Source organism: Mustela nigripes, chromosome 13, assembly GCF_022355385.1.
Source record: "Mustela nigripes isolate SB6536 chromosome 13, MUSNIG.SB6536, whole genome shotgun sequence".
Classification (NCBI taxonomy): Eukaryota; Metazoa; Chordata; class Mammalia; order Carnivora; family Mustelidae; genus Mustela; species Mustela nigripes.
The window spans coordinates 131,894,119-131,909,378 of NC_081569.1; the positions used below are offsets into that span (position 1 = coordinate 131,894,119).

A 15,260-nucleotide genomic window follows, 5' to 3' on the forward strand; every position below is an offset into this window, starting at 1 on the left:
ATTTTATGATTCAGTAATTTTACTTTTTTTTTTTTCATTTTCTACAAACCCAAAGCGTTGGTATGCTTTCGAAGTGGCTAATTCCGATGTTTTGATTATGTGGGAGTACAGTGTATTAAAATTATATACTAAATTCCTTCACTACATGCCCTGGCTCATGTCAGATACATAAGGTTAAAAAGAGAAATCAAAATATTGTCCATATCCTTCCAAAAATTAGTTTGGAATGGAGGAAGCAGAACAGAGCCAACAATTTTACCAGACTGCCAAGGTGCTAGAATAAGAGTAGCTTAGAAATGCCATGGGAACAAAGACATGAGGGAAGGCAAGCTTCACAACTCTCACTTTACAATAATATATCAGTAGGGCAGGAGATGAGATGGCAAGGAGTTTGCTTTGCAACATTCTTGAATGCAAAAAATTTTAGACCACCTTGAATAGTTACCAACACTAGTTATAACTTGCTATAAAAATTGGACCTCTAGAAAACACATGAAAAAAATTAATTTGTTTTAATATTATTATATGGACCCCCACCCCACCAAAGATAGAATTGTTGATCCCTTTCCAACAGTTCTCCCCCACACTCCCAAAACAACATATCAAATATGGAGGTAATTACAAGGTAGAATATTAAGATTTTCTTCCTTACTCCAAACTTGCACCCTCTGGTAGAGAAAATACACCTAGTAAAACACTCAAAGTATGAGCTCATGAAGCAAGGGTTCTTTACCTGTAATATTTGGGATCATCTCGATCATCATCATAATCTTCTAAGAATTCTTTCAGTCTTTTAGCTTCTTTTGCCTTTCAGAAAATAAAAGACAAAGTGTGCAAAATTAACATGAAAATCATACAGACTACCCTCTCCTTCTTGGAGATAGATGTTTCTTACCCATACTACTGGAATTTTATAATTCTCATGTGCATTGAATATTAAATAGCATTAGAGATATTTTATCTTTTAGTCATAAATAACAAGCCAGATTTAGAACTTATCTCTGCAAAAAACAAAAAAATGCATATAGTATTTCCTCTCTGGATATAATCTTCAAAGTACAGTAATGAAAACAGAGCATACCAAGAAACAAAACTGAAAGTTATTTTATTGAATCTATTATTAACTCAACAAAAATATTTTACATTGGTTGATAGATAATGCTAGAGAAAGTTTTTACAAAACGCAGGACTGAAAAGTCAGGTCACAATCATCATTCTAACTTTGAGTACACAAAACATGAAAGTATAGGACTCTCTCTTATTTTCGGAATTTCAAATAACTCTTGTACTTAATACCACTTATAGCTAACAATTACATACAAATATGCAATACATAAAAATATTATACTCTATATCCTTATCTATTCTACCAACTATTCTAGCTATTATACCTATATATAAAAGGAGATAAGTTTCTGAATATAGTAAAAATTTAGACTACAGTAAGATTTTAATATATTGCAAAGTTCAAATATTACCTCTTTGTAGAGACTCCCCTAATCTAACCATCTATCCATCACCAATTCCCATCCCCAGAGTTTTCTCTGCACTCCCAAAATACTGTGAACAGACCTTTTCATATCTTAAAACACTCATACATAGTAACTACCTACCTCTCTGACAATACCACCCATTTGTTTCAAAGTGAGCAGCATTTAGTTACTCCTGTATACCCAGTACCTAGCACAAGCACCAAGGCTAGGATATAACTTACACTCAAAATGCGTCAAATTAACGAGCGCAGATTTGTTAAGTAGGAATGACAAGACTTACAAATATTTAAATAAAACACTGGAAGGTCCATGAGATACATACTAAAATTTAAACATAAATTACCAGTCTTGAGGAGTAGAAACCTTTACTTTTTACATCATTTACTTCTGTTACTTGAGTAGTTTTATAAAATAAGCAAGTTTAACTTCTTCGGTAATGTATTTTAAAGCTCTCAAACACAAAATAATAGGAAAATTCAGATTTGCATGTAAAAAGCAGCATCACTTCAAATCTATCCCACTATGCTGTTCACGGCAAACAACTCTTCAAATAATCATTTCTCATCATATTATTCTCTTCCTATTTTCTAACCTAGGGATAAAAAAGAAATTCTACAATGGGGGCGCCTGGGTGGCTCAGTGGTCTTCGGCTGGGGTCAGGATCCTGGAGTTCCAGGCCTGAGTCCCACATCGGGCTCCCTGCTCAGCTGGAAGTCTTCTTCTCCCACTGACCTCTCTCCTCTCATTCTCTCTCTCAAGTAAAGGAATAAAGTCTTTAAAAAGAAGAAAATGGGAGCTACAATTCAGGGGAGTTGAAATTACTGTCAATAATTCTGTGGCATTATAGATCTACTATACAGAAAACCCATACTATCTATCCAGCTGCTGCATGCACCCTCTTTTGGCTACTTAAAAAACTCCCACTACGTCTTATGTTCAAAAGCTATATGAAGATTTCCAACATCAGTGAATTTTTAGGAAGAATAACCTCCAAACTGGAGATAAAGAAACTTTCATGAAATTCTGGCAAAGAGAGAACACATGGAACATACTACTCAAGCAAACACTATGCTAAAATCTTTCTGTCATTCTTGTTAGTAACAACCTGTGCCAACGTTTCACTATTATTACAATTTATCAAACAATGTAAACGCATTGTTTACAAGTTTCACTTTTATGACTGTCATGTAGTTAACAGGTAGCATAAGGAAAAACTATAATTCATAAATGTTATATACAAGACAAGAACTGTCATTTACAAAAACAGTTCTTTACACGGTTTGTTATGTGGATTTAAATAAAAACATGAAAAACAAGAGGTCTTCTCATGACACTATTCCCATCATCCCCATGTGCCACACTAGTACAGAACAGAATCTATTCATGCTTTCTCAAATTCAAAATGCTACAGACTCTTAATCAAAGAACGTTTTATAAATTCTCATTTTATATATGACTCTAGGGCAGACCTATTTTAACTTCAAAGGTACGCCAAGAGATAATTTTGTTTATAGCTAGCAAAAATGTGAAAATTAAGCGTAAAAAAAAGAGTCTGGTGTACTGGAATTGTCTGAAGATTACTTGAAATATATAAAAATTAAATTATGTAGGGCTGCCTGGGTGGCTTAGCCAGCCAGGCGTCCAGACGCTTGATTTCAACTCGAGTGGCAATCTCCAGATCATGAAATGCAGCCTCACTGGGTGTGGAGCCTGCCTGGGATTTCTCTCTCTACCCTGCCTTTGTCCCTCTGCCAACAAATTAAATTGTCTTGAGAACTTACACATTTTAATGACACCTCTAATCTAGTTAATGGTCAAGAATTTGACCTGATTTTTATCTTAAAAAAAAAAAAAAAAAATCACTGATTCATAATCTAGACTATTACCATTTCTCTTCTTCTTTCTTCTTCTCTTTCAGCCTCTTTCTCATATTCCCGAGTTTTCTTCCGTTCTCTGATTTCCCAATTCTTAAGGCGCTAAAAAAGAAATTGTCAAATTTAATAATACAAATGTATGCAAAGGGCTCCGAAATTTTTGACTAACCTGAGTAGCAAGTTTTAATAAAAGCATTTCCTAGGGCATCTGGGTAGCTCACTTGCCCAGCTTAGTTAAGTGCACAGCTCTTGGTTTTGGCTCAAGTCATGATCTCAGAGTTGTGAGATGGAGCCTGATGTGCTCCATGACCAGTCTGCTGGAAATTCTCTCCCTCACCCTCTCCCTCTGTGCATATGGCTGCATGCTTTCTCAAATAAATAAAATCTTAAAAAAAAAAAAAAAAAAAAATAGGGGTGCCTGGATAGCTCAGCTGGTTAGGTCATTGCCTCCAGCTCAGGTGATGATCCCGGAGTCCCAGGATCAAATCCCACATCGGGTCCCCTACCCAGCAAGAATTCTGCTTCTCTGACCCTCCCCTCTCTGATGCTCTCTCTCTTACTCTCTCAAAGAAATAAAATCTTTAAAAATAATAATAAAGAATAAAAGCATTTCCTCAATTTACCTCTTGGTAAGCAGCTTCTTTCTCTCGGAGTTTTCTTTCAAGTTTTCTCCGTTCGTAAGCATCTTCCTCATCCTCTTCTCGGTCACGCTTCTTGTCTTTCTCTCTCTCTCGTTCCCGTTCTCTTTCTCGTTCTCTCTCTCGCTCTCGTTCTCTCTCTCGCTCCCGTTCTCTCTCTCTCTCTCTTTCTCGCTCCCGTTCCCTTTCACGATCTCTGCTCTTTTCTCTATATAAACCAAAGATTTTAAAAATCTGTCAGTCTTTCAGTTTTCCTTTATAAACCAAGGGAAAGGAAGGCAACATATATTACAAAATAATACAGAAACTCATAGGCCAGAATTTAGCACCTGATTTCTGCAGAACTGTAAACTTCTCTGTATTTATCAGGATGATACACTGTAACTCTAATCTCAAATTCTGAATTGCATTTTAAATTCCATGTTAATGCTAATCAGTATCTCAGAAAACAAACACAGCTGGACATAAGAAATATAAAGGGCTGACAAACATGTTAAAAGACAGCCTTCGTCATTAGGGATCAAGGAATAAAGGTGTTGGCAAAGGTGTGGAGAAAGAGCATTTTGGCATATTGCATGGATAAATTAGACCTATACTACTGGCAACGAAAAGTTTTCAAATATTTGAGAGTGGTAAAACCAAACTGCAGAATATATATAGTATGATGCCATGGATCTAATTAAATATAATACAGTGTTTATGGATTCACATCCATGGTAAAAGTATGTATACACTGATTGTATATATGTCAAATTCTTGATAATGGTTACTCAAGAGGACAATAGCTATTCCAGAAGAGGAAGAAAGGGAAGGATTTTAAAGCCCAATAAAGATTAAGGACACCGGATTTCTAGTTCCAGCAACTGATGGGACTGCCTAAAAGTGGACTTCCTTTCAGCTACAAACAGGTAAAAATCTGCAACACAGAAACCTATTATCTGAAAACCAGCCTGGGAGAAAAAGGTGAGCTTTTCTTCTTTCCCCACTTTCTTCCTTTGTTCATTTCTGCTTTACTCCTTCCTGAGGAATTTGAGGTGATTCATCCAACAAAGTCAATTTAAGAAAGAAAAAAACTTAAAAGCAATGTAAAATTACAAGGAGTCCTAAACTGAGAGCTAGGTGAGTTGTGGCCATATGGGCTATAGGACCAAGGAAAGACAACTGGCTCAACGCAGGGGTGCTAGTGATCATCTCCCAGGACGCAGGACCTCAATGAAATGGTAAACAGAAAAGATGCCCCAACAACCCAGGGAGAAAAGAGGGACTCATGTCTGCGCACAACACTGGATGGACAGTGGCTGTGCTCTGGGTCTGTGTATAAACTAGCTTCAGCTAGAAATTAACCCTGAAGTTGAACACTATTACTCGCCTGGGCTGAGGAAGTCCTCCCCCGGCGAATATAAACCGTGTAGAGACTGCCCACCCACAGTTCTACTAAAGCATCAGTGAACGGTAACTTCCACCAAGCCTTACCTCGATCGACTCCGATCCTTGTTCCGATCCGAGCTCCGTTCCCGATCGCGGTCTCGGTCTCTCTCACGGTCCCGGTCCCGGTCTCTCTCTTTTGTCCGGTCACGATCCCTATCTCGTTCTCGTTCCCGCTCCCGTTCCTTCTCTTTTTCTCGTTCACGTTCTCTTTCCCTTTCTCGTTCCCGTTCTCGCCTTTCTCGTTCCCTTTCACGCTCCCTCTCTCTTTCTCTCCGTTCTTTCTCAATTTCCTGTCTTTCTTTCTCCTTTTTGCCTTTCTCTTCTTCCAGTTTCTAGAAACCAATAAAAGTACTTTTAGAGTTAACTCTGTAGCTCCAGTATTCAGATATTTCCCGGCGCAATGCCCAACATAAGGAACAAAAACAACCAAACCACTGGCACTTTAATATTAAGTACTTGTGGTTTTACTGAACAAATTAAGCTGAAGCAATCACAACACTAAATAGATTGCGTGCAAACCCATATACTCTACACAGACCAGGAATCTCCAATCTTGGATGCTGGGAGATTGTGTCAAGTGTGGTTGGCCACTCAATGATTATTTACTAACTAAATGACCATGAGGAATGTGTTGATTTGTAGTAATTTCTAGAAATATAATCCCTTAGCTAAAATGTAATTCCCCTCATTATGAAATTTTCTGTAAATCAGTGTGACTACTGATTTACTATTGATACTAAATATAACCCCAGACTTCCCATTACCTACAGGTTACTACTTAAAGATTTCCAAGGGGAGGTGGGGGAGGAAGAGTCAGGTTGCTGTAATACAACTAATCTTCTACCCACTGGTTTGCCCACCCTCCAAAAGATAAGCTGAATTCAGCCAATAGTTGCCCTATTATCTAAATGGAAACGTTTACTCCCACCATTACAAGATGGATAGCCCACCAAATACAAAAAGTCTGAAAATCACTCACTTCAAGCAAAAATGTACATAACTGTAATATTCTCATTTCATTTAATTTTAAAAGCAACATATTTATGCCCATTATGCCTATAAGACAATAAAATATATCAACAGTGATAAATCCATCCTTGGAAGGAACGATTGCATATGAACTTACAGATGCTGTGCTAGGACATGGATCGCCAACACTGGATTAACCTTGCCTACAAGCTATGTTTCTGGGAGGAAGAGCAAGTACATGGTTCACAAATAAACCAAATAACAAAGTCAGACCAAGTTTGTACCCTGACAAGATTACCAGTGTACCACACGGTTTCTACACAAACTCAGGAAAAAAAAACAAAACAAAAACAAAAACAAACAAAACAAAACAAAAAAAAAACCCAAACAGGAAAAACAAAACAAAAACAAAATACATTTATCCCTTTGGTTCCATGTTTAGTGTCACCGAAATGAAATTTAAACTGCAACAATAAAATGTGCATTCTTTTGTCTTTTCTCAGTCATGTAAAGCATTTAAAACAACTTTAAAAAGTAATCTTACCTGTTATACTTTTTCTCTTGTTCATGGCTCAGAGAACTGATAGAGGATTATGAGAGAAAAACTAATGCATGAGAAATCAATATATTCAGCTGCTGTGCCAGTCTATATCAAAGGAGAATGTAGGCAAAGCCAATACTGAATACACTGAAGTTACAAAGAGAAGAGAAAAGAAACGACAGGAAGAGGACAGAAACTGAAAGCTATTTAAAGGGGCGAATTCTAATTTCTGAAACAGTTCTAAAGAACTATAAAAATTTATATTATAAAATGAGGCTAACTACGTAAAACTTACCTCAGTGTCATACACTTATAAAGAAATATTTATTTCTGAGATAATACTTACAGATTTATTTTAGCTGTTCCAATAATAATTGGCTTTATAGAATTTAATTTTTACTTTTGCTTATTCACTGTATTACTTATTTCTTAGTAGTGTATACTTCCACTTATGTAAATAATAATTTGTTTCAGAACTCATTTCTAAAGTTTTGTTCTAAGTAAATGAACAAGTGAGTGAATCTGGACCACACTGAATGCATTTCTAAAAAAGACTATGTATGCGGTTAAGTAGATGCACACATACGTACGTATATATATTTTAAGACAAAGACTAAAGAAAGAGAAAATAAAAGTGAGTCTAAAAAGATGTAAGGAAGTAATGAAATCATGAAGAGGAAAGGAGAGAAAAAAAAATCATAAATCTTACCTTATTCTCTCTTCAGACTCGTCCGTGCTGTAAATGGACGCCCCCTGCCACGCTGATACCCTGACAGTCCGTGGTTATTTAATAAACTCATACCAAAACATGCAAAGGTTCACTGAGCTCATTTTTTGTTACTGGAGTTTCAAATGTTCCCTTTAACCATACCACCCAACAAGAAGAACTGTTTTTCATTTTCATCTTTTTTTTAAAGTACATTTTGGAAAAAACATCCTCCCCGCCCCCATAGTGAAGTAAGTCTAAGGCAGTCAAATGCCTGGCAGCTTCTCAAACTCTGAAGCAATCATCTTTTGAATTATATTCTTAAAAACACAATTTTCTCATATACTGTACCAATGACATGACAGGGTTTAACAAATAACAACAAGGGGGTAAACCACACACACAACTGTATACCATTTTCAAGCTTACTCAGACCCTGAATTTGAGTACTGGAACCTAACCAAAAGTATTCCTCGAAAATTACTTCCCACGGACTACCTTTTAAACTCAAAATTAATTTGGGAAAATTTTATTTGTGCTTTTAGACATACTTAATTCCTGAAAAAGCACTGTGTATGTGAGCTAGGGCTGGGCATCGGGATAATAAGTGTTCAGCAGCACTGATTCAATGACACTGTCAACATGGGATTTTGAAAGCAGTAAGAAAAAGTTTAAGGTTAAATAAAGAAAAGATGAACACTTAACATTTCACTGAGTTAAAGATCACTCAGTCTTTAGAGTAAAAACCAGTAACATCTTATTATCTCTAACAACAAAATACATTACATGCCGTGTTTGCATTTTACCGTTCATAAGCATCACCTTCAACACCAGCGAACATTCACAGATGCACTGTCATTGAGAGAAGCTTTCAATAGGCAAAACTCGTGAGTGGGATTTACTATGCACAAATACCCATTTCCAAGCCAGTTACCCCTTTGCATATTTTTCTGAGGGGGCATCCATAAATATAATAAAAAACAGAAGCTCATACTTACATCCTATTCCTTGTTACTTTCCAAGCTGAGAGTTTCATCTTGCATTAGTCACCATATGATCTCTATCATAATGGTGGGGGTCAATGAATAGATTAGCTTTATGGGAATTTACAGTTCTTCCATGCATCTAAAATTTGGTAAGTCTGGTAACCACTGACCTACTTTTTAAAATCTCCCCCTCTCAACTTAAATCTACACAAATATATATCTTAAATTTTAATCTCAGCTCTAAAGAAAAGATTTTCCTAAGATTAAGTTAAATAACTGCCCCAGAAATAAACTACAGTGTAGGTTATCCTGCTGCCCCACTGAATCTAATGTAAATCTGACCTTGATGTTTATGTTAAAATCTAAAAATAAAATTAACTTTTATTCATATTAAAGTGAGATGACTGCAGAGTAGTCAGTAACTGAAAAAACTAAGTACAATATGTCCAGGACCACTTTAATATGGTATTGTTCTTCTGTTTCTTTGTCTCTAAATATTAATTAACCTATAAAAAGCACTTAAATTATATTCTAATGTAAGGTTGATTTTTTTTTCTTTTTGTCTGTTTGCTTTGGGTTCTGTAAAAAGTCTAGATTGGTATCAAGTAAAAAAACCAAGAATACTACCTTGTGTGTGTCTCTGAATTTGCTGATCTCTCTGGATATCAGGTCTCTTTTGTCTTCTTCCATTTCTATAGCATTTATATCCTCCTAAAAAAGACAGAAGGGATAGGAGAGAATACATTAAAGATTAATCCACATCAAAACAGATACTAAAAGATATTTTGTACCATCTTACAAAAAAGACAATAATTTATATAGTATAAAAAACTAGTGATCTAAGTCAAATAGTGAGAAATCAGATGAAAAAGAATCACAAGTCTGGCCAATAGCAATAAACATTTATTGTCAGTGTCTTGTAATGTAAACGAACCTTAGTGATGAGTGGGTAGGGGATCAGTGGGGCCACTGGAAATCTGCGGAAAATCTGCGGAAAAATCCACAAAGATTTAAAAAAAGAGCAAGAGTTTTCATTATTCTGCACAACAATTCACTGTATGTTTATAATGTAAGCAAAGTAAGATTTCTGTGACATTTCTTGATTTCAAATTACTTAATAAAGAAGATTTCACTTACTCTCTTTAACACCTCTTGTCACCTACCTCCTCACCCTCCAACCACCTCAGGCAAGGGAATAAGGAAAGTCTCACACTAGCTAGACTTTTTCCTTCATCCGCTGGAAATAATCATACCAACAAAATTTACCCATAATTCCTGCCATTGAGCAGGAGCTCTTTGAGCCTCTCCTCCAAACACCTATCAAACAAATACTCTAGCTACTTTCTCCTTTCTTGGTAATGCCGGGGAGGAAGAACGAGCTCTACAAACCTCAATTACTCTATACCTAATGGACTACCAATTCCCATTCCCAATGACTGGCATTTTACTAGACAGGTTTTTATTACCACATGAGGAAAAACAAGCCAAGTAATAAAAATATATTTGGCCACAAAGCAAACTGAAGATAACCTAATAAGGGACTCAAATTCAAAATAAAATGAACCATAACCACCCAATACTAAAAACCATACTATATGATTCATGGTACTTTTCATGGCACATAAAATCCATGCACACAACACACTCCCAATATTTTTAAAGAATACTCCCCACAATTTCTCTAAATTTACCCAAAAGAAATGAATGTTAAAAACAAAACAAAACAAACAAACAAACAAAAACATTTTTGGGGTACCTGGGTAGCACAGTCAGTTAAGGTTCAACTCATGGTTTCAGCTTAGGCAAGCCCTGCTTGGGGCTCCAAGCTAGGGACGGAATCTGCTTGAAATTCTCCCTCTGCCTGTGCCCCTCCCCCTCAAGCTCGCTCACACTCTCTCTCAAACAAATAAATCTTTTTTTTTTTTAAGATTTTACTTATTTATTTGACAGAGATCACAAGTAGGCAGAGAGGCAGGCAGAGAGAGAGAAGAAGGAAAGCAGGCTCCCTACCGAGCAGAGATCCCCATGTGGGGCTCCATCCCAGACCCCTGGGATCATGACCTGAGGCAGAGGCTTTAACCCACTGAGCCACCCAAGTGCCCCTCAAACAAATAAATCTTTAAAAAATTTTTTTTTCCTTTAACCTTGACTCCCTACTATTCAATTAGCTTAGGCTGGCAAAAAGTAATAAAATATAATACACTGGGGAGGAGTGTTTCATCTTACCCTACTCTTCAACTGCCCTCCAATTAGAAGTTCAACTGCAGGGGTGCCTAGGTGGCTCAGTGGGTTAAAGCCTCTGCCTTTGGCTCAGGTCATGATCCTGGGGTCCTGGGATCGAGCCCCGCATCGGGCTCTCTGCTCTGCAAGGAGCGTGTTTCCTCTTCTCTCTCTGCTTACCTCTATAGATGCCTACTTGTGATCTCTCTGTCAAATAAATAAAATCTTAAAAAAGAAGAAGAAGAAGAAGAAAAAGTTGTTGTTCAACCGCAGTACTGTCCATAGAGGGAATGCGATGTGGTTTAGAACAAAAGATGGCAAGATTTAAAGAATGGGTAAAAATCTTCAGTGAAGGGTATCTGGTGTGTTGCTTGAAGCAGAGATAGAACAATATCCAGGAGTAAGGCAAAACAAAGCCAGCCCCTTACAGCCAAAAAAACAAAACAAAACTGAACAAAACAAAACTTCCTTTGTCCCTTAATATCAGCATCTACTTCGTGAGTCAAGGGCTTTTTCCTTATGTAATTTGAATCCACAGATAAACATAAGCATCCATGCCAGTATATTTCAAACATATAAAACATAAACATGTTGGTGAAAAGAGTGAGTTACTTGATAAAACATGGTCAAATTAGGTTTAACAGTATATTGTGTTAAATCTTAAGTCATTTTCTCCTTGAAAGTTGCAATGCAATGAAAGCATAAGCGTGACACCACAGAAAGTAAACCACAGAAAGGACTATTGCCAGAAATCAGTAACACATACGTCCTCCTTCTTCTCCTTCTTCTTCTTCCTGGGGTGAGAGTCAGATTCCTGGGAGGGGGCATTGAGCTCACTGGAGTATTCTCGAATTAAAACTTCAATGGCCCCTTTGATCATCTGATCTCTTCTCTTTGTTTCTTCATCTAGGGCTTCTTCATCATCATTAGTGACAGTTTCTGGCCTCGCAGTCTTTAAACAAAAACAAAAAAACAAAGCAAGTTCAGGGGAGTGAAGAGGAAAAAGAAATCCAAAAAAAAAAAAAAAAGAAAGAAAAAATAAAATCATTCTAAAATAAGTCAGTACACAAAGCAAACATTTTTTCTCTAAAACATCTGTGTCGTCCTATTAAATGCAGACTTGGCTCTGTTCTTAACTTCAAAAAACTACATTTCATTTACTGATTTTTCTTAGATACTGATACTTCATCATTTTCTTTTCCTTTTTTCCTTTAATAGCTAATATTCTATCCTCTGACCAGTTACAGGGAGATCAAACCACAATACAAACACACTACACAACATACCTGCCAAGCTTTCAGTTTTTCAGATTCTTTCTCAAATACTTCCACAAACTAATGACGGTTACTAAATTAACCAAAATACAGTTGAAAATTTCATTATGTGAAAAAAGCAGAAATACGGTTCTATGTACACTGTAACAGCCACCATTTAAAATTTTTAAAATGTATGTGTAGGTTAACAAATGTAAAATACCAGGCAGCTATATACAACAAAACGCAAGCATCAAAAAAACACAAACAAAAAGGCGAGCATCTGACCTGCCAAGGGCTGAACACAATGTCATCTTTTCCTGCTCTGTGGGAATGTGGGTATACCACTTACAAAAACCATATACTTATATACTTAGAAGAAACCAACTCTAAATACTGCCCAAGTATTTCTCCCATGACCTGCACATGTAATGTTATAAAAAATAACACGAAATTCATGTGGTAATGCTTCTCACAAGTAAGTGACTATTTGTAGGACTTTGTTTTTTTAAAAGACTAACGTAACTGTATTGCTGTGAAAAAAAAATTACTGACTTTCGACATACTATACGATTCTCCTTCCTTTTATCTTAGATTTATTTTAAGGCCCCTGGTTAAGGAATTAATTCAGTTCAAACTACACAACTTAGAGAATAACCTCAAAACTCTGGATAATTTCATTACTCTCAACCAGTCTTTTTTTAAAATTAGGAAAGATGGGCAAGTATTACAAGCAACAAGATAAAGACATGTACAAAACTTTTTGTAATTTTAAACTATACACATATACATCTTAAGGTACTTATCAGTTTAGTTGGTAAACATATGCCATGTGCATTTTCAGATACAAATAAGACAATGCTCTTCTGCATAAATACTGGCTCTTGCATGGCACAATGTATGCAGCTATATGAGATAGTTGCATGCATTGTGGCTCCTGAATACAACTTAGCAGTGATTTCATAATTTCATAAGTCTGAAAGCTATCTCTAACAGATACTAATTCAATAGGTATTTATTTCTTGATTTGCTGAACAAAAATTTTTTATTTAAAAATATTTTCTTGGGGCGCCTGGATAGCTCAGTGGGTTAAAGCCTCTGCCTTCAGCTCAGGGTCATGATCCCAGGGTCCTAGGATTGAGCCCCACATCAGGCTCTCTGCTCAGCAGGGACCCTGCTTATTACCCCTCTCTCTGTCTGCCTCTCTGCCTACTTGTGATCTCTCTCTCTGTCAAATAAATGAATAAAATCTTTAAAAGTATCTTCTTGAGTTGCCTTGGTGGCTCAATCAGTTAAGTGTCTGCCTTCAGCTCAGGTCATAATCTCAGGGTCCTGGGACTGAGCCCAGCATCTGGCTTCCTGCTCAGCGGGGAGTCTGTTCTCCCTCTCCCTCTGTTCCACTCCTGCACTCTCTCTGTCAAATAAGTAAGTAAAAGTAATTGCTACACCCAGCATGGGGCTCAAACTTACAACCCTGAGATCAAGAGCTTCATGTTCTACTGAGCCAGCCATGCACCCCTGGTTCAACAAATTCTTAAGAGCCTACTGTGTGTGCAAGATACTATGCTAGAAGCCAAAAATAATTCGATATTGGAAAAAGAAATCACCTTGCCCCGAAGCATTTAGCAAATATAAGCAGTTAACTTCAAGTCAAGTCATAATGTGCAGTATTTTAAAACTACTCTGAGTTCCTTACTCTTCATCTAATCTTTCTTTTTTTAAAGTTAGCTCCACGCTGGGCATGGAGCCCACAGAGGTGAACTTATATCCCTGAAAACAAGAGTCGGACACTTAACCAACTGACCCATCCAGGCACCCCTTTATCCAATCTTCTTCTGCCAACTTACTACTTGGTATGTTGGATAAAAATGAGCAGCTTCACCCAAGGATTGTAAATATTTGTTAAAATTATTTACCAAAAACATTGTAAACTATAATCGTGGTGATAAGTTTTTATTTTAAACCAATAATATATCCCAAGAAGGTCTTTGTGCAGCTTTTACAAAAATCCCCTCAATAATACTATGCTTCTCCACAGGTTTTAAATGAAAAAATTAACCCAACACTAACTTGCACTGAAACTTAGGTCCTAAGACACACATGGGCCAATTCAACCCAAACCCTCAGCTACTGATACCTAAATTCTTTATTATGGAAATATACTGTATGAGAGAGCATCAAGTCTGTCATCAGCATTTTCCCCACATGCTAAATTCCTATCCATGAACCCTCAACATCTCCATGCTTCTCAAAGCATAAAGGCAGAAATCGGGTGGGGTGCCTGGGTGGTTCAGTCAGTTAAGTGCCTGCCTTCAGCTCAAGTCATGATTCCAGGGTCCTGGGATGGAGTCCCAGCCTTGCATTCCTGCTCAGCGGGGAGTCGGCCTCTCCTTCTGCCCCTCCCCCAGCACTTGTGCATACACATGCTCTCTCAAATAAATAGAACTGTTAAAAACAAAGAAAAAGATAAAAGTGGGATTATATGAATCTGAAGGCCTAGTCATTTAAAAATACTCATAAGCCCCCAAATTCCCCACCACCACCATCTTAAATCAAATATAAGTATCAGTACAGCTAGTCTTACCTAAATTAGAAATAAAGCAGTTGGAATGAAGGAATTCACATCACCTTCTGAATAACTACTGCTCCTTGATCCATAGGGGAAATGTACATTTTTAGAAGGAGAGCTTATTAGCTGAAGTCTCTTACCCAATTGTTAATGTAAGAAAACCAAAAATAATCAGATATATCACAGAAGGAAAAGTTTGTGTTTCTTTTTTAGTCCAAGAGAACTACACAACTACTTGTGTTCTGTGTTCTGACTGACAGGAAAATGCCTGACTCAAGCACCACCACACAAGCCCCTCGAGGTCTCTGCTCACATCATCCATCTTAGGTCACTGTTTTCCAGACTTCTCCCAACAATCAACAATCAAGAAGAAAGAACAATACCCTCTCATATTTTATCTTGAAAAATCATGACAAATTTGTCATCTAGTTCCACAACAGTTATACATGCTTAAGTTATTTGAAAACAAATTTTTATCTGACACAACAGCTAAACTTTTTCTTTTTACCAATATCGTTAAGTTAAATGGACATACCAGCAGATTACATCATGTCTGCTTGTGGCTTCAAGTATCTCTGGGCAC

The 15,260-nt window shown here is 36.9% G+C and overlaps 1 protein-coding gene across 1 annotated transcript in view; it reads right to left on the reverse strand.

Annotated features, from left to right (window-relative positions):
* RBM25 (RNA binding motif protein 25) overlaps positions 1-15,260 on the reverse strand; it is a 57,200-nt gene that overhangs the window by 11,372 nt on the left and 30,568 nt on the right. Inside the window, exons 7-13 of the mRNA XM_059373813.1 lie at positions 11,622-11,807; positions 9,570-9,623; positions 9,263-9,346; positions 5,479-5,765; positions 3,991-4,213; positions 3,380-3,469; positions 734-807 (exon numbers count right to left, since the gene is read on the reverse strand). Coding sequence (XP_059229796.1) covers positions 734-807; positions 3,380-3,469; positions 3,991-4,213; positions 5,479-5,765; positions 9,263-9,346; positions 9,570-9,623; positions 11,622-11,807 — 998 coding nt within the window. The remainder of the gene's footprint in view (positions 1-733; positions 808-3,379; positions 3,470-3,990; positions 4,214-5,478; positions 5,766-9,262; positions 9,347-9,569; positions 9,624-11,621; positions 11,808-15,260) is intronic.